Source organism: Melanerpes formicivorus, unplaced genomic scaffold, assembly GCF_026170545.1.
Source record: "Melanerpes formicivorus ecotype bairdi unplaced genomic scaffold, bMelFor1.0.p_v2 SCAF_14, whole genome shotgun sequence".
Lineage (NCBI taxonomy): Eukaryota > Metazoa > Chordata > Aves > Piciformes > Picidae > Melanerpes > Melanerpes formicivorus.
In genome coordinates this window covers 16,230,797-16,249,183 of record NW_027142366.1, presented here as the reverse complement: position 1 = coordinate 16,249,183, position 18,387 = coordinate 16,230,797, and the positions used below count along the sequence as shown (strand labels likewise).

The window sequence follows — 18,387 nt, the reverse complement described above, 5'->3', positions numbered from 1 at the left end:
ATATCTGTTTGTTCAAGTGACAGTGTCTGTGCAGAATGAGCAGATGTTGTTTGAATTGTGTGGTCTGCCTCATTCTCTGATGGCAATGGTAAGAGGTAGAAAGTGCAGAATAAAGATCAGAAAGTTCTACATCAAATTAAACGAATGTGAGGAAATGGAAGCAGATCACACCAGAGCTCTAATTTGTTAAAAGATACTCAACAAGAAATTATCACAGTATCACAGTATCACTTAGGTTGGAAAGGACCTCGAGGATCATAGAGTCCAACCTATCAACACAGACCCCATGACTAGACCATGGCACCAAGTGCCACGTCCAATCTCCCCTTGAATGCCTCCAGGGTCGATGACTCAACCACCTCCCTGGGCAGCCCGTTCCAATGACGAATGACTCGCTCGGTGAAGAACTTCCTCCTCACCTCGAGTCTAAACCTCCCCTGGTGCAGCTTGAGACTGCGTCCCCTTGTTCTGGTGCTGGTTGCCTGGGAGAAGAGGCCAACCCCTTTGTGGCTACAGCCACCCTTCAGGTAGTTGTAGAGGGCAATGAGGTCACCCCTGAGCCTCCTCTTCTCCAGGCTGAACAATCCCAGCTCCCTCAGCCTCTCCTCATAGGGCTTGTGTTCAAGGCCTCTCCCCAGCCTTGTTGCCCTTCTCTGGACACGTTCAAGTGTTTCGATGTCCTTCTTAAACTGAGGGGCCCAGAACTGGACACAGTACTCAAGGTGCGGCCTAACCAAAGCAGAGTACAGGGGCACAATGACCTCCCTGCTCCTGCTGGCCACACTATTCCTAATGCAGGCCAGGATGCCATTGTCCCTCCTGGCCACCTGGGCACACTGTTGGCTCATATTCAGGTGGCTGTCGATCAGCACCCCCAGGTCCCTCTCTGTTTGGGAGCTCTCCAGCCACTCTGACCCCAGCCTGTACTCTGCATGGGATTGCCGTAGCCAAAGTGCAAAGTTAAAGGAAGTTGTGCTGCAAAAAGGCAACATTCCTGTCATTCACTGCAAGATACATTTTCAGATTGATCATAATTTAACAGATTCTCTTTTAGATTAATCTACAGAGAGAGAGCAGGTTAATGTGCATTTAAATACATTTTGGAATGTATTCAGTGATTGCTGCAATTGTGCATTTTACCAACAAAGAACAATACTAGAGGATTAAGTTCTTTTAATGCAGAGTTCTATTTCATGTGTATTGCTGGGTTCCAAGTATAAACGTCTGTCTCTTTCAGAAGTGATCCTGCAGTAACTCAGCATGTGGCACTCTCATCACATCCCATTGAAATATGTTCATGGAAAGCATATTCCTTAGAAAAACACAAATTAAACAAACAGAAAAATCATAGTGCCCTGGTTGGGTAAGGAGGACTGTGGTTCACTGTGCTTAGACAAAAAACACTTTGGGCTCCCTTCAGTTTTACTACTAATGGGTCATAAAAATCTAAAGAGTTGTAGAGTGTTTTTAGCTATATTTGCCGTCAGGTAAAGGATGAGGATGTGGATGTGTGGCTATTTTATTATAAATGGAAAACTATTGTAACATGATATTGCAATTGAGTTGTTGCCACTTGATTAATTCATGCAAGAACTCCTGCGGTCCATATTAGAGTGGAATTCATCCTTTGAACAGCAAACTGCTGAAAGAGATATTGGGCTAGTTGCATTACTAAGTGAAAAGTAAGATGGGAAAAAGCTGTCTTGTTAACATTTTTACAGATAAACCCTCAAGCAGCCCAAACTAATTTATTGGAATCCTTGCATATGTTAATATTCATGTGGGGAATATGATCAGGATGGCAAATCTTTGTCTAGCAGGTGAGTGTTCTTTGGAAGTGCCCTGGTGACAGTTTCTTCAGGTGCATCTGGTAAGCCCCCCTCCTTGATTGTTTTGCTGAGTTCTTATATTCCAGGTGGCTAGGAAGATGGAGGCCATGTGGGCACAGCTCTGACATCTAACTACACCGCAAGCATAAAGCAAACCTCAAAACTGTAACTTCTTCCTTCAAAGTTTTTGTGCCCTTCTTGCCCTCTGTGGTACAGAACAATTGATGGTAATCACTATAAACATTAATTATGAGGTGACTGGCAAGGGCATCATCAAAACAAAAGAATTAGAACTGTAATCTGCTGTCTAGATTTTTAAGCCAACTAACAAAACTTTACCTTTAATTAATATGGGGGGAATATAATAGGAAGATTTCACTGTCAAGGGCTCTAAGTGTTAAATTCTATACACACCCTAATGGTAAAATGTGAGAGCTGGGAGATGTGTGGACAAAAAATTTTCTGCAAACATGATGAGGTAAACAAAAGTCTTCACTGGATTAATGCTTCAATAAAATGCCTAAGTAACATATGTCTCAACCTGGCTAGAGTCCTAAAGTGGAAGTAAAAGACTGTAATTACATGATTGATGAGTACTTCAGGAGAGAGCTCAGAATCCACAATGACTGCAAGGTCATAAGTGCTGTCTGGAGAAGGGGGAAGGGAGCTACAGCAAGAGTGAAATAGGAACTGACCACGGGTGACAGAGGAGGCCATCTGCCCTGGAGAAGCAGTCAACAGCACACAGCAGCTCTGTTCTAACTGCTACTGTTACCTTGTAAGAAAATGTAAGAGCTACGAGCTTGGCTGTCTCACAAAAAATTATGCAAAATACCCAGCTGCTTCTTGCAGTGTTCAGGGACTGGAACAATTTGGGATTTTTCGCTAGTAAACCTCACTGGATACCCACAGAAAAGAACTTGTTCTGAAAAAAGTCAAACCCCTACACCATTGCTTGGTGATTGTTGCAGACACTGAACTTTCTAAGGCATTTTATAGTAATTACAAATTATACATAATCTGCATCATTTCTGTTGAACCATTCTTGCCCAAACAGTCGCTCTTTTTCCTGTAAGAGTCTGTGGCAGTTCAGGCTGGGTGCCTCCTGTTGCTGCCAGCTAAGTCACACCTTTGGTGTTCCGAGTGTCCAACCCATTAAGGTGGGCACAGGAAACAGCACATTTCCTACCCATAAATCCTGCACCCTATACATGTGTCTGCAAAGTCTTTCTCTTCCTCTTTCTTCCCTTTCTGCTCCTGTGGGAGATGTCTCTTATTGGGTAATGGTGGGGGGGAGTATCTCAAGGCCTCTTAGACCTGTCTAGGCCTAATGCCAGGAGGAGAAAGGGGGGTGGCAGTCTCAGACCTGGCCAGCCTGAGACTAGCCTAGCAGTGGGGGAAGGGGGAGAGGGTGAAGAAAGAGCCCTGGGGGTTTTGGGTACACCCTCAGGTGGGAAGAAGGGAAGTGTGGGGGTGCCTTTGGATGTGCTCTAAAGGACTCTTTGGGCTATCTTGCCACTATGCTTTGTAGTTTCTGTAAAACACAATTGCTTTTCCATTTAAACTTTCCATCACTCTCCAATCTATCCGTGTGAGTGTCATTCTTTTGCCCCTGTCAAGGCAGTAGAGAATCTGTCCAGCCTCAATCCAGGACAGAGTGGTAGCATCTGGCTGTGTCACTGCACAGCTCTGCCTTAGGTGTCCTTGTCACTGGATGCCACATATGGCTACCTCCTGGTCATGCTTTTCTGAAGTGCACATGAGCTCTAATTTAATTTTTGGTTCTCTGTAAGATCTGGGTTCAATTATTATCATCAGCATCTCTCTTTCAGCTGTGCTGCTGTAGCTTGTGTTCTTACATAGGCAGATGTTTGATTTTTTTGCCCGTAAATACTTTAGTTTATGTTGAATATTGCTTTTTATTCCCAGTAAGGTATCGATAGCAAAATGCTTCATTTTATGCTCCTTAATTTTTAATAGCTTAGTCTTTCTATGTGTGTTCACTATGTAAGCCCTTTCTAGATTCAGTTTTCTTCTGTGATAGCTTTTGGTGCACTACTTGATATGGAAAGAGGGTAATACTGGTTTTTCCAAATGATTTTCCTTCTGTATCTTGTGGCAGGTCATTGACTATTTGCTGTTAGGGAAAAATTAAATGTCTGAGGTGAATTTACAGAATCTAGGTTAAATAATGATTACTTGTCCCAGTTTAAATTGGGTCCCACATAGTGAAATAATATAAATTAATGGTGAATCTGTTTCATAGCTGAGTTTTAGTTTCCCCTGAGATGATACCCTATTAAATTATTTTGATCTTCTACAGTTTCATGTATTTCTGTCTTGGCTCTTAGAATTCTCTTTTGTTTCCAGTGGCCGTGGGCAGCAAACAGGTAGAAATGTTACTTTGCTTAGGGGAGACTTTTTTGGGGGTCTGAATAATTTTGAGTAATTTGAAATATGTTCATGTTCTTGGCAGTATAATACAGTATATTAAGTAGGATTGGAAAAGATGTTGCTTTCTGGGTCGCCCCTGCAAAAAACGCCCACGTGTAAAAGTCATTTGTGTGCTCCACAATTATCAGCACTGTTATTTGCCAGGAAAAGGCTGAGATAAAAATGGGCCAAGGAGCCAAGCTGCCTTCACACCATTCATTGCAATTCATTCAGGTATGGAAGCATTGTCAGTGCCGTGTGTACACCTACTCTACAATATCAATTTGCAGGACATAAATAATGTATTGCCAAATAAAAGCACCCCTGCTCCGAAAATCAGGACATCAATTTTCAGTCATGTTCTGTGTGTCAAGTAGAATGCATTTCGTTAGGATAACTTTAACTAATATTTTTATTTTAGTGAGATGGGTTGATAGAAATTTCCCAGAAAGCTGTTTAACTGTTAAGGTCACAAAAGTACTCAGTATCACTGTGTTGTTGAACCTGTTTGTTAGTGTACCACATCACATTTAGATAAAGGAATAATAGTCTAAATATTTTGGGGTACTAATAAGGTGGTGAAAGGGAGATGTGGAATGAAGGAGAGGGGTTGTATGAGACTGTAAAATCTTTGTGTTGTGAGCACAGGTGGAGCGAGGGTGACTGAAATACTGGTGTTACATTTTGCAGCTCACAACTGACTGCTGCTTTTTGTCTGATTGAATTCTTTTGATTCTCCATACATCATATGGTGTGGGTGGGGAGTTGACTGAATGTGCCTGAAAGTTGTCTTCATTTCTTTAGTTCACAAATAGGTGAATGCCTCTCCTTTTATCATATTTAAAGAGAAGTGATGTTGTTGTTTGTAAGGAGTACTTTTGGCATTCTGTCTGGCACAGCAAAGATTTCATAGGTGACAGCAGTAATAGCCATTGGTCTAATGGGTAGTCATTATGAGCAGGAATTAAGTTGTTCTTTGCAATAAAATTATCCAAGGGAAAATTGTAATACCAAAGCTGCTGCTTGGAGTTATTTGCATTTCCACTGATTCAGTTTCATTACACTCTTGCAGTGATGCTGAACTTAAAATGTCTTTAGTCACTTGTTTTCACTAGTATCAGTCTTTGCTGCTGATGCTACCATTATATTCTTCTGGAGACGTGATCCTCAGCTCTTTTCCAAGTGCTTTTATCATATTTTTCCACAAACTTTCTTCCTTTCTTCTAAAGCCACCTTGTAGGTATTTTAGCAAAATAGTATCATAGTATCATTCAGGGTTGGAAGGAACCACAAGGATCATCTAGTTCCAACCCCCCTGCCATGGGCAGGGACACCCCACACTAGATCAGGCTGGCCAGAGCCTCATCCAGCCTGGTCTTAAACACCTCCAGGGACGGGGCCTTGACCACCTCCCTGGACAACCCATTCCAGGGTTTCACCACTGTCATGGTGAAGAACCTCCTCCTCACCTCCAGCCTGAATCTCCCCACCTCCAGCTTCATTCCATTCCCCCTAGTCCTATCACTCCCTGAGATCCTGAGAAGTCCTTCCCCAGCCTTCCTGTAGGCCCCCTTCAGATACTGGAAGGCCACAATTAGGTCACCTGGGAGCCTTCTCTTCTGCAGACTGAACAGCCCCAACTCCTTCAGTCCCAGTACAGCCATTTGATATGAGTCTAGTTTTTAGCACTGTGCTCTCTATAAAGCCTGTGGAACACTAGACGTCATTGGAATTTAATGCATTTTGGTTGCCAACCTTTACATCAGTTGTAATCTCTCTGCTTTCTTTTCCTCCCTTCATTTGTTTCATCTGTGTGTTCCTTTTTTATTACTAATTTCAATTTAAAACTCTTGGCAACAAAATTACCATGTTATCAGAAAGCTCTTCAATGCTGTTCGCAACACACTCATTGCAGAGGTTCTTTAGAATCAGTTAGATTATTCATTTTTCACTTTACCTTTTAGGCCCATAATAACAACCACAAATCAGGAATAAACTCATGATGAATGATTCTTAATGTGTACCTGCAAAGTCCATCTGTGGTTCATCACAGCTAGACTATGGCCATCTTCCTGATGCTGAAAAAGCAGAAAGAAGACATGCAAATACATTCTTTATTATGCCTTTTTGTTTTGTGGAAGTGACTGTTGGAGACTGTTCCTCTGAGGAGAAAAATGCCCACAGAATTTCCCTTGGAACACTCTTCCGGGATGTATCTAATATAGGGGTTATTCCAGCAGTTATTTCAGATGGTCTCAGGCCAAAAGTGCCAGCTGATGTGTTTGGACTATTAGGACTGTAAAGGAATCTGTGATACCTGTGCCAGCATGGCACTCTTTACAGCAGGCTGTGTGTGTTTACCTTTTTATATTCTGCTAAAAATGCAAGCAAATAAAGAGAACTGTTTTTCTTAAGAGGAAACTAGGTACAATATTATCTGGGATGTAGCTGAGGCAACAGTCTTAAGAGGCTCTCAGTACTCCTGACCTTGTGGCGTACTTGAAAACATTACTCAGAGCACAGGACTAGCAAATGAATTGTGCCATGAAATTCAACAAGAGATAATGTGAAAAGAAGCTTAGCACAGACACTCAATTCAAAGCTTCGTTTTCCTCATGGAGGTGTTTGTTTGGTGGAATGAGTACTAGTTGCTTTGAGCCATGTAGTGATTCAATGATATTTTAGACCAATAGGTCGAACAATTGAATACTGAATATTGAAGTATGTTAGATTGTAGATAAAACTATGCTAGCTCATGGGTTCAGTTCTGTTCACACAGCATTTGTTTAGAAAGATTGCAAGGACTATTTAGGATGAGCAGTGCATTCATCTACCAAAAGAGGAGAAGGAAGGTTATAATTCCAGAGGTGCACAGTAATGAAAGCAGGAACCAAAACTGCAAGACAGGGAATTCCAACTAGGCTGGTGAGCTCAGGAACATCTTGGACTGGCTGGGGACTCTCCTTGCATATCAACAGGAATTCACTGAACAAAACATGGAGGAATATGCTTCAGTTTAAATTTAACCTTACTTTAAGCTGGAAGGCGAATGAGAGACCTCAAGACATTCCCACCTCAGTTACTCCATGGTTCAAACGTTAGTTCCCTGCAGCAGCTGCAGAACTGAGGATGTTTTAGCATTCCTGTATGGCTAATTGTGCAGACCTGGTCCCATCTGCTGTCTATCCAGTTAACCCAGTCCTGAAAGGCTGTTCTTTTTTTTTAAGTTAGTTTGTTTACCAGGTTTCCTATTCCTTCTCAGATCTTCCAGTGCATTTCAGGCAAATCAATTTGCTTCAGTCAATTTTAATTCCATAATGTATTTTGAATAAGTACTGTAAAATTCAATTGTTTTCCATGAAAGTACTTGTTTGTTAGATCTTCCAAGTAATTTGGCCTTTTTGTTTGTTTGTTTGTTTTATTTTCCTTTTGTAGAAGGTGGCTTTTGGAAGTACTTGTTTCTTTGTATTCTTTAGAGAATGACCTTCAGCACTGATAGCATTTCACTCTATACACTTTTTTTTGTGCACTCTTTAAGTAATGAACTGTAAGTCAACATAGTTAAATGGGATGTGACTGCACAGATTTATATATAGATTGGGAAACTCTGCTGTGTTTTCTCTAAGAACAATCTTACCAATTGTGGATATTTTTCTGTTGAAAAATACCTTTCCAGAGATATTCCAAATCTCTTACTTCCCAAATCATTAAGCTATATAAACAAATGGTGAAGAATAGAAGTAGGTGGTGAGTTAATTGCTTTTCTAAGCCACTGCTTTAAAATATTTCAGGGAATAAAATAAAAGACAAACCTCATGAGGTTCAACAAGACCAAGTGCAAGGTCGAGGCAATCCCAGGCACAAATACAGGCTGGGCAGTGACTGGCTGGAAAGCAGCCCTGAGGAGAGAGACTTCGGGGGTGCTGGTGGACCAGAAGCTCAACATGAGCTTGCAATATGCACTTGCAGCCCGGAAAGCCAATCAGGTCCTGGGCTGCATCAGGAGAAGTGTGGTCAGCAGGGCAAGGGAGGTGATTCTTGCTCTCTACTCAACTCTGCTGAGACCCCACCTGGAGTACTGCGTCCAGTTCTGGAGCCCCTATTACAAGAGGGATCTGGAGGTGCTGGAAGGTGTCCAGAGAAGGGCCATGAGGATGATCAGAGGGCTGGAGCACCTCTCCTATGAGGACAGACTGAAGGAGCTGGGGCTGTTCAGTCTGGAGAAGAGAAGGCTCCAAGGTGACCTAATTGTGGCCTTCCAGTATCTGAAGGAGTCCTACAAGAAGGCTGGGGAGGGACTGCTCAGGATCTCAGGTAGTGATAGGACTAGGGGGGATGGAATGAAGCTGGAGGTGGGGAGATTCAGGCTGGATGTGAGGAGGAAGTGCTTCCCCATGAGAGTGGTGAAGCCCTGGAATGGGTTGTCCAGGGGGGTGGTCGAGGCCCCGTCCCTGGAGGTGTTTAAGCCCAGGCTGGATGAGGCTCTGACCAGGCTGATCTAGTGTGGGGTGTCCCTGCCCATGGCAGGGGGGTTGGAACTAGATGATCCTTGTGGTCCCTTCCAACCCTGACTGATACTATGATACTATGAAATTCTGGGCAGAATAATTTGCATCTCAAAATACATAGAAAACAGCATGAAAAAAGTACTGTATTTTTCTTTCTTATGTTTATAACACATTAGTTTTTATGGAATTCAGCCAATATTAGTGCTAAACAGTAGTTTGGATATTTGTTAAGTTTGCAAAGCAGCTTAGGGTGGTGTTTTTTTTCCTTCACAAATACCAGAACATTTTTATTTAGATTTGGCTAAAATTATCTGTCATATGCAGATGATTATGCAATATCTGCCAGCATCCTACCCTAAGACAGTTACAGCAGATGGTTGAATGTGTTTCGTGTAGCATTTGTTTAAATGCAACTATATCTAATTTTTCCTGTAATTATTAACATTGTTGTACTTCTAAGGACTCAATCTGCATTGAATTAACTAGTTCTAGATTATTTCTGCCTTATTGTATATTAAAAAGACAAGTGTTTCAACCTTTAGTTTTTGCAGGACAAATCTTTTGCTCTAACAGTCTAAGAGTTATGTGTCGCCACATTGCAAATGTACAGTAAGAATAACAAATGCTTTACCCAGGGCTGATTATACTGCTGTAGAGAGAAATAAGGGTTTGCTGTTTAATGTGTTTATTGTGAAATGGAATGAGAAATTGACACTGAGCCTGGCTAAACTGACTTGAAGTATTGAAGCAGTAATTTGGGGTATATATGACAAATAGAAACAGTCAAAGATACATTTTCTTGGCTAAAACTCCCAAATGGAGACATAGTAGGCTTACCTTCACGTTAGAGGTGGAAGACACTGACAAAAATGAGGTCTTTATTGGAGGTTAGAATAATAGAATTGTTAGGGTTGGAAGGGACCTCAAAGGTCACCTAGATCCAACTCCCTTGCCATGGGCAGGGGCACTTCACACTAGATCAGGTTGCTCAGAGCCACATCCAGCCTGGCCTTGAAAACTTCCTGGGATAAGTCTTCCACCACCTCCCTGGGCAACTCATTCCACTGTCTCACCACCCTCATGGGGAAGAATTTCTTCCTAACATTGAATCTGAATCTACCCATTTCTATTTTTGCTCCATTCCCTCTAGTCCTATCAGTATCTGACACCCTAATAAGTCCCTCCCCAGCTTTCTTGGTAGGCCCTCTTCAGATACTGGAAGGGCACGATAAGGTCTCCTTGGAAACTTCTCTCCTCCAGACCAAATAGCCCCAACTCTCTCAATCTGTCTCCATAGGAGAGGTGCTCCACCATTGTCCTTGTGGCCCTTCTCTGGACACCTTGCAGCACATTGGATCATTTCACTGGTTTGCAATGTGATTATTACAACATTTCACCTGTTAATGAATCTTCACAAGATCTCTGCACAAGTACGTATTGTACGTATATGGATTTACACACACGTGTCTGTGTGTGGATATGTGCATGCCTGTGTGTAGCTAAATGCTCCAGTAATTACCTTGCTGCACCTATAAATTCTCTTCAGTTCCAGGTCATAGACATCAGTTTCCTCATGTATTGTATCTCTTACATAGTTATGATACATATGGCTGTATTTTAACTAACCTAGTCAGAAACCCCCAAACACTGAAAGGTGCCAAGTTTCTGTTTATCAGCAAATATCTTCTGTGATTGCTTTAGCATCTCACCTTCTCTTTCTCCTAAATTAAACTATCATCTCTAACTCTTGAGTAAAACTCTTCTGCTTCTGTTGTCTAAACCAGCTGCTCCTTCCTTCTCCCTTGCTCTCGCAACCCAACCTTCCCAACTGACTTGCTCTGGTTTTGCCCAATTGTCTTATGCAAGACCAGTCCCATTCTTGTGTTTTGGCATTGGGGCTCTACAGTACTACATTATTCTCCCTAGTACCTTGCTCTTTAAATTTCTGTTCTGTATAATTTCTCTGGTATTCAAATTTCTGTTTGATGAAATTTTCCTGGTATGCTTCATTAGAATAGTTTTGAGTTCAAGCAGCTCTTTCTGCTATGCCCTTCTGTAGACATACAGGTAAAACATTTGATGGTGTACACTTTTTTTCAAACCTAAGTTGTAACGGGAGTGAACCTGTGGATAAAACTGAAGAGTGTACTAAACTCAGCCATGGGGTGAGTAGCAGGCATAGAACTTTTGACTTTTAATCTTTGTGAGAATCATCCTGCTCTCATTTGCAGTTTCTTTTTATTTTTAGTGGGTATAAAAAGTCCTAAAATGGTACTGTTATTAGCTACAGAATAAAGCTCTGTTAGCACTCACTCACCCTCTTTTTATTTTAAATCCAAATACCATATTGATTTTGCAGTGGGAAGACAGGCAGGTTAGAAATGCCCTACACAATGAGCCATCAGCAAAGCATTGGTTCAAGATACGATAGAGGATGACAGAGCTGCAGTGCTGAATGATAAAAGGAATCAAATCAAAGATAACAATAAAAATAGAAAGCAAGAATAAATATAAGAAAATAATACTGAAAAAAAAACCATTCAGATCCTGAGAGGATTGTTGCTGTATTCACTCTTTGCTATAAGGCATTGTCCGTGTGTTTCAATATCAGGTTTTTTTAGGGAGCAAGAACTGGAATGCTTGACTTGCATCTTGCTTCCAATAATAGTGGAAGCATCTCTTGTTAATGCCTGTAAGAAGACAGCAGTTTTAGCTTAATGTCCACACTCTGTACATAATGAACTAACCCTTTATCTGCTAATACTAAACTAATACTCTAGTCATAAGTGCTGTGTAGCAACAAAGGGAGAAAGGTTTGGAAGTTGTTGGAGAAACATGAATTGCAATGTAGCCTTCCCATCCATTATGAAGTGAAATACCTCTTTGCAGTGAACCATGTCTCGAAATCTAGTGCTTAGAGGTACTCAAATTTTATTCAAACATAATCTGAGTGACAGAAAAAATAACATTTTCAGTATTGTTCTCCTGGTCAAAAGGACTTTTGAAAGATGTTTTAGCTCTAGAATTTATTCCTGGATAATTGCATCTAAGAAACTTGGATAAAAAAAGCTATGGGGGTGTGTGGGGTGTCCCTGCCCATGGCAGGGGGGTTGGAACTAGATGATCCTTGTGGTCCCTTCCAACCCTGAATGATACTATGATACCCTCTTGGATTGATAGCTAAGCACAATATTTTGATGTCCAGGTATAACATAGCAATTTTGCATTATTATATTTGTGACTTTGAGAGAACAAATACTTTCCTGAGCTTTTAATTACAGACTGTATCATCTCTTTCTTGTTTCATTCAAGAGTAAGTTGCCTTGTTCAAGTTGTCCAAGGTTCCAGGCTCCTGAGGCACATGTAAAGTTTCCATGGGTTTTCTGGACACTGAGGCAAATGTGTGTAAAGTACAACAGTCTCTTTATTTATTAAGTTACTCTCCAGGCAGCTTGCTTTTGTAGCATTACATCCTCTTTTGGAGACACATTTCATGGCAGCAAAACACTTTTAATCAAATGTATTTATTTCTGTCTCAGAGATAAGTTTCTGTTTCCACTCAGGCAGTGCCTTGGTTCCTGTGTACTTGCCTTGCCTTCTGACTTTTCAGCTTAGAGTTTTGGGTTGGTTTTTTTTTTTTTCACAAAATATGTTGCAGGACTTAACTTGTGCAGCATGTTGCACATTTATTTATAACCCTTTCTCTTAGGAGGTTTGGGCTTCTCAATATTGCCTATAGTTTTGGCATTGTTTTTCATGACCATAACATTCTGCATCTACAGAAAATATAAAGAAAGATTAGATAGAGTGGGATGTTAGTGAATATTGATAATACTGTAACTGGGTGTAGCAGGATTGGTAGAGTAGTAATTTCATCCACCTGAGAGTGAGTTAGGATGTTGTGTTAGGCAGTTGTAACCTGAAGAGTGGGTGCAAACTGCTTCTCTCTTGGCAAGCAGTGAGTGTCAATGTGTGCATGTTGCTCCCAGTTGCTCTTATTTTTGTTAATAAATGTGCATATAGATTTCAGTTTTCTTAAGAGACTTTCTGTACTGTGCTACAGCTGCTGGTCATCATTTAAAATACTAATGTAAAGTGATAGTAATGATGGGATCTTACATCAATGTAGTTTCTTTTTAGAACTGATTTGTCATTACAGTTTTGAACCATTTTTTCTGCAGCATTAGGAGCTGGTGTGGGGTTTAAACTGATAGGATACAATGGTTGGGATGGGGTAAAGGAAAGGTGACCTGCTCTCTTCTGGGTGTTACAAATAGGCAGTAAGGAATCTTTGCCCCCCCCCCCCCCCAGTTTTGTTTGGTTTGTTTTAACTGAAAAATCTTTGCTGGTGAGAGAGACAAGACTAGACTAGACTAGAATTAACCAGGTTGGAAGAGACCTTTGAGATCATTGAGTCCAACCTATCATCCAACACTATCTAATCAATTAAACCATGGCACCAAGCACCCCATCCAGTCTCTTCTTAAGCACGTCCAGTGATGGTGATTCCACGACCTCCCTGGGCAGCACATTCCAATGGCCAATCACTCTTTCTATGAAGAACTTCTTCCTAATATCCATCCTGAACCTCCCCTGGTGCAGCTTGGGACTGTGTCCTCTTGTTCTGGTGCTGGTTGCCTGGGAGAAGAGACCAACCCCCTCCTGGCTACAACCTCCCTTCAGGTAGTTGAAGACAGCAATAAGGTCTGCCCTGAGCCTTCTCTTCTCCAGGATAAGCTACCCCAGCTCACTCAGACTCTCCTCATAGGGCTGTGGTCCAAACCCCTCCCCAGCCTCATTGCCCTTGTGGTCATGGCTGACTGTATTAAAGAACTTGCAAGTCCTTCTGGTTACACCAGTCACTGCACGGGGAATTCTAGCACTGCTGAACAGGAGAGGGTCACCACTGAGCTTTTGAACCATGTTGTTTCTGGCTTATAGAAATCAGTTTCACCCTCACAGGGGCTATCTTGAAGCATGTAGAGTCAACAGTCAAAAAGGGGTACAGCATTAGGAGAGCCTGAAGAAAAGGCTAACTGATGTGTGAGCGGAGTGCCAGACATCTCTTTTCCTGTGCAGCAGGCAGGTTCGTTAATGTCAGGTAACCATTACTGCGATCATATATTCCAAGAGAAAATAATGAGCTGTTCTTCAAAGATGGGCTCAAATTTGTCTTTCCTAACCCTTGCTCTTCTTCCACCTTCCCTGTACACAGATTTCCCCTCTTCTCTGCCCTGTCTTATCTATTTGGAAGAATTTTAATAAATGTAGATGTGGGCACTTCTCTGCTAACAGATAATCCCAGACTGTCATGTGTAACTTGCAGATCCGCACTGATTTTAAGGAATGGGTACCATTTGTTGTGGCCACTTCTTTTTAACTATTGCCAATCAATCAAAACTGGCCAAAACCAGTCCTACCTTTAGGCACTTCTCTGTCAGTTTGTTCCCTCTTTCCCTTTTTGTAATAGCAGTTGCAGATTTTTCTTTTTCCTTTTCTTTTTCCAAGTATGAAACATTCACAATAATGTTACAGACTCCTCCAGTCTTGGGAAAGCCTGAGCTCTATTTTAACTTACTCACTAACTCACACAGATTTCATAGCACTCCATGTTTGTTGTAATTCTGTTTGCAGCTTTATCGTGTCTGCTCATTCAGAAACAATCAGGAGCTCATCTGGCATTGGTGATTCAGTGGTAGAATTCTTTGCTCAGAGTAAATACTTAGCAGGAAGGCAGCAGTTCTCTAGTGGGGGGATCTGCTGTCCAGCCAGATGAGAGGGAAAATAGTGTGTTGCATTCTGCTTGTCTGCCTTGTCCTTCTAGTGTGCTTAAGGCAGGGCACAGTTTAGTCTTGTTTAATTGATACATGCTCTGTGGTGTACCTGTGATGATGCTGTTACTGCGTGTTTTAACAGTTGCTGATATGACTTCTTGTCCTGCTGTGTGTTCTGACTGTGCTTCAAGGCTTACTGCTGATGGAAGTAAACCTTCCTAAGTACTTTTTGGTTTTTGTCTCGTTCCCCCTTCCCCTTGCCCCCCCCCCCCCCCCCCCCCCCCCCCCCGTTTCTTCCCTCCCCCCCTTCTCTGTTTTGCTTTCTAGCTTCAGTTGTGTTAGAACATGGTGTTGTGGGGACCTTTTATACTCATGTCAGATTTTCAACCTTCATCAAAGATCCTATGTGCAAAACTAGATTCTGTACTCTCACAAAGACCCACCTATATCCTCTGATGTTTTGAAGAGCTCAGACACATGTTTCTTTTCTTGGAGGAAGGGGAGAAATGGGAAAGGAATGTGAGATGCTGTTACCAGTAAGAGACTCTTACTTATATTCCTTCAGCTTAAAACTGGTATTTTTGTCTATACTGCCACTGCCATCTAGCTTCTGGGCCTTCTTCAGCTAGCTGTGCTTGTTTTCTCTCAACCCTTTTCTGTCTGCGCACAGTGTTCCTGTCAAGAAACAGAGTTAAATGGTTTACTCCCTAAAGAAGCAGGGCCTTCAACTATAATTTATTTTTCCCCCTGCATTTTGCTTCTATTGCACCTTTCATACCATTGCTTCATCCTTAACTGGTGTTTTATGTCAGATGAGTAATTTTTCTGAAAAATGAAAGCTCCCCTTAGTGATCAAATAGTCCCAGTCCCATTGCTTTGTGGAAGGAAAGACTAACAAAATCTTGGATGAGAAAGAGCTGTTCAATGGCAGAGCAAAACATAACTTCCAGTGTATTTGTCTTGGAGTAAAAGTAATGAATGTCCTCTATTGAACAACTGACTTATTGATTACGGTGTAACCAATGTACTCTTAAATCTCTGCCATGGTTTTTTATTTTAATGGATATAAATATCTGCAGCTTTTATCATCTTGGTTTTGAGAAATACCAAGGTTTACAGCCAGTGTAGCAAAGAACTGCTCAACAGTTTTGCTATCTTTTGACTTTAAGAGCCACTTTGTCAGCGTTACGGTTATCTAAGGATGCTGATTAATTCTCATTACTGTTACATAATTTCAAGACAAAAAGATTTATGTTTCATCTCTTTAATAAAACTTTTGCTATGCCTTCAACTGTCTGAAGAGGGATTACATAAAGGAATGTGCTACTAAATGTATTCATCAACTAGAAGAAGGCTTCTCTTATCTGATTACCTTTTCTAAGTGTTTCTGTTTCTCTTTTCCACTTTGTTTTCTATAAATTTGTGAACATCAGGATTATCAGTTGTGATATATCACTGGGGAAAGTTCTTGAGAGATCATCGCTGTTACCCTTGCACGTTAGTGAAAGGGGATGCTGGAGATGCTGAATCTTTAATAAGGCAGCTGCTCCCAAAATGTTCAATCATTTTTACTAAATAAGCTAACAGACATAAATTCCTTCAAACAGTCAGCAGGCATCTCATCTTGTCTCTGCATTGTTCAGTTTAACTTCTCTTTTCACTTGCTTATCTACTTTCCTGGCAGTTCTTCAGTTACTACAGAATCATACTGATGAGCATACATATTGCCTACCTATGCATGTATGTATACACAGAAGTATTTATGTGTTTTGCTAGATTTTTGAATACTAGTGAATCTGTTGAGAGACCTGGGCAGTGCTGTTTCATCCGTGTGTCTTCCTTGATTTCACAATGATTTTCTCTTTGTTTCAATTACCAGCAGCTCCAAAGGTCAGATTCACTTTTTGAATATGCATAAAATTTGTGTTTTTCTGTTGTGTTCCAGGAGGGCCAATCTCCATTCACATGTCAAGTCCTCCAGACATTTATAACTCAGTGGAGAATTTATAGTTGTTCTGTCCACTGACTTACTCTCAAAGAGGCTGAAGGGTCCTGCAACTCTCTTCGCTAGAACGATGTTTGTGGCTGCCTGAAAACTTCTTCTGTACCTTCTGCAGTTCTTGAACTGAACTGTTAGTCATTGATTTCCTCTGCTCTTTCAATTAGTGCCTCCACAAAACCATGGTGTCAGGGTATTCTTCCACTTCACTGTTTCAGAGTATCCTCATTGTCTCTGCCTGGATTGTAAAGTCTTGCTTTTTAATCTTGTTTAGTTATCCAGGCATTTTAAAACCATCTTAATGTCATTCTCATCATCACAGAAAAATAAGTCCAATTTTGATATGGTGCAATTGGATTATTTTTGGCTGCTTTCTGAACCCTAATGAAATGGAGATTTAATTGGGTTGATGTGGTGCCAAAATGAATGTTCTCTTCCTGCAACTTGGTTTTATTTACAAAATAAGAAGTTGGAACTTCCAGCCATTTGATTTGATAATGTCGAAAGAAAATCAGCTTGTTTATGTGCTTGAGTGTACGTGGAAAGAGGAGTTGCATTATTAGATGTTTTGTCTGTAACTGTGAAGCCAGAGGCCAACTGTTCAGAAGAAATGCTTCATACAACCAGGGTACTTTATTAACTCACAGCTAATATACAGGGCTTTGAGGTGGGCTAAATGATTTGGAAATTTTAGTGAGTTAGTGAGATTTATGATAGAGCCATGTGTGTGTATGTGACAGAAAGCAGAATGGGGAGTAGTGTGTATATGGGCAAAAGGGAAAGGGCATGTGAAGGCAAGTGCCCTCGGCCATCATGCCTTGGTTTGGGATGACGTATCCTGTATTCACATGGTCTACTATACCTGTCTATAGAAATTCACACTAATAACATTGTCCACTGTCCTTCCAGGGCACCTAGAGCTTTCTCAGATAGTACACAGGGTTGGGTGAGTGACACTGCTTTGTTTCAGCTCCCATCCTCTTTCTCTCTGAATGGAATCCAGAAGACCCGGGTGTCAGTTTGATGGAGAAACATGCCTGAGCAGCAGCATTTGTCTCTCTGACATTTAAAGAAGGCAGTTGTGATAGTGGCTCTAGGTTCAATTCTCACTTTTATCCTGCACTTAAACTTCTGATTAAGGTCATGCAGGACACCTTGTCATCTTGGCACCACTTAGCTTGACTTTTATCTGATGCTGAAGACTTTGCTAAGTTGTCTTTTAAGAATAATGTTCTGAGTGAAATAGATCTAAATGGATGTATCGGGTAAAATAAATTCACCTGCAGTCCTGAGAAAAAGAACTGTAAATCTTGCCATGACCCTGTTCACTAAGGAGGTTTGTTTATAGCATTATATGAAAAGAGGAACAGCAGAGAAAGCTATATGGATATTCAATAGTCATTTAAGAGGGAGAATTGCACAGCTTGTGGGATTACAGAATATGGAATTTTGTACTTCCAGGTCATTACTTTGAATTCAAATACACTCCTGGTAGTGATAAAAATTTGTTACCAGATGACAGCTCTTCCATTGCATGTATGAAATGAGTTGAGGTTTTTCTCTCCAGCTGGTAATGGGCAGATGCCTGCTACACAAACCCAGTGTCACAGCTGACACCATTAGATACCTTTATTGACAGCTGCAGTAGGGTGGTCAGCAGTTAAATGCATAATAGCAGAGTCACCTCTTTGACCTTAGATTAGATTGTTCCGTGGTGTTCAGCAGTAGGTTTTGTGCAGAGAAAAGTTTAGCAGGTAATATGTTTTCCTCCTTTATTTGGTAATGTTGAACATTGCTTCAATGAACAGTAAGTGAAAACTAAGGGCAATTTCCAAATTATTTCT

The 18,387-nt window shown here is 41.2% G+C and overlaps 1 protein-coding gene across 24 annotated transcripts in view; it reads left to right on the top strand.

Annotated features, from left to right (window-relative positions):
• Positions 1-18,387, top strand: part of RBFOX1 (RNA binding fox-1 homolog 1) — an 881,269-nt gene that overhangs the window by 241,093 nt on the left and 621,789 nt on the right. Inside the window, exon 1 of one of the 24 annotated variants that reach the window (XM_068147172.1) lies at positions 10,155-10,200. The exons of the other annotated variants lie outside the window; for them this stretch is intronic. Within the exon in view, the coding sequence (XP_068003273.1) occupies positions 10,174-10,200 (27 nt within the window). The 5' untranslated portion in view covers positions 10,155-10,173. Of the gene's footprint in view, positions 1-10,154; positions 10,201-18,387 lie in introns of those variants that run through there. 24 annotated transcript variants of the gene reach the window in all.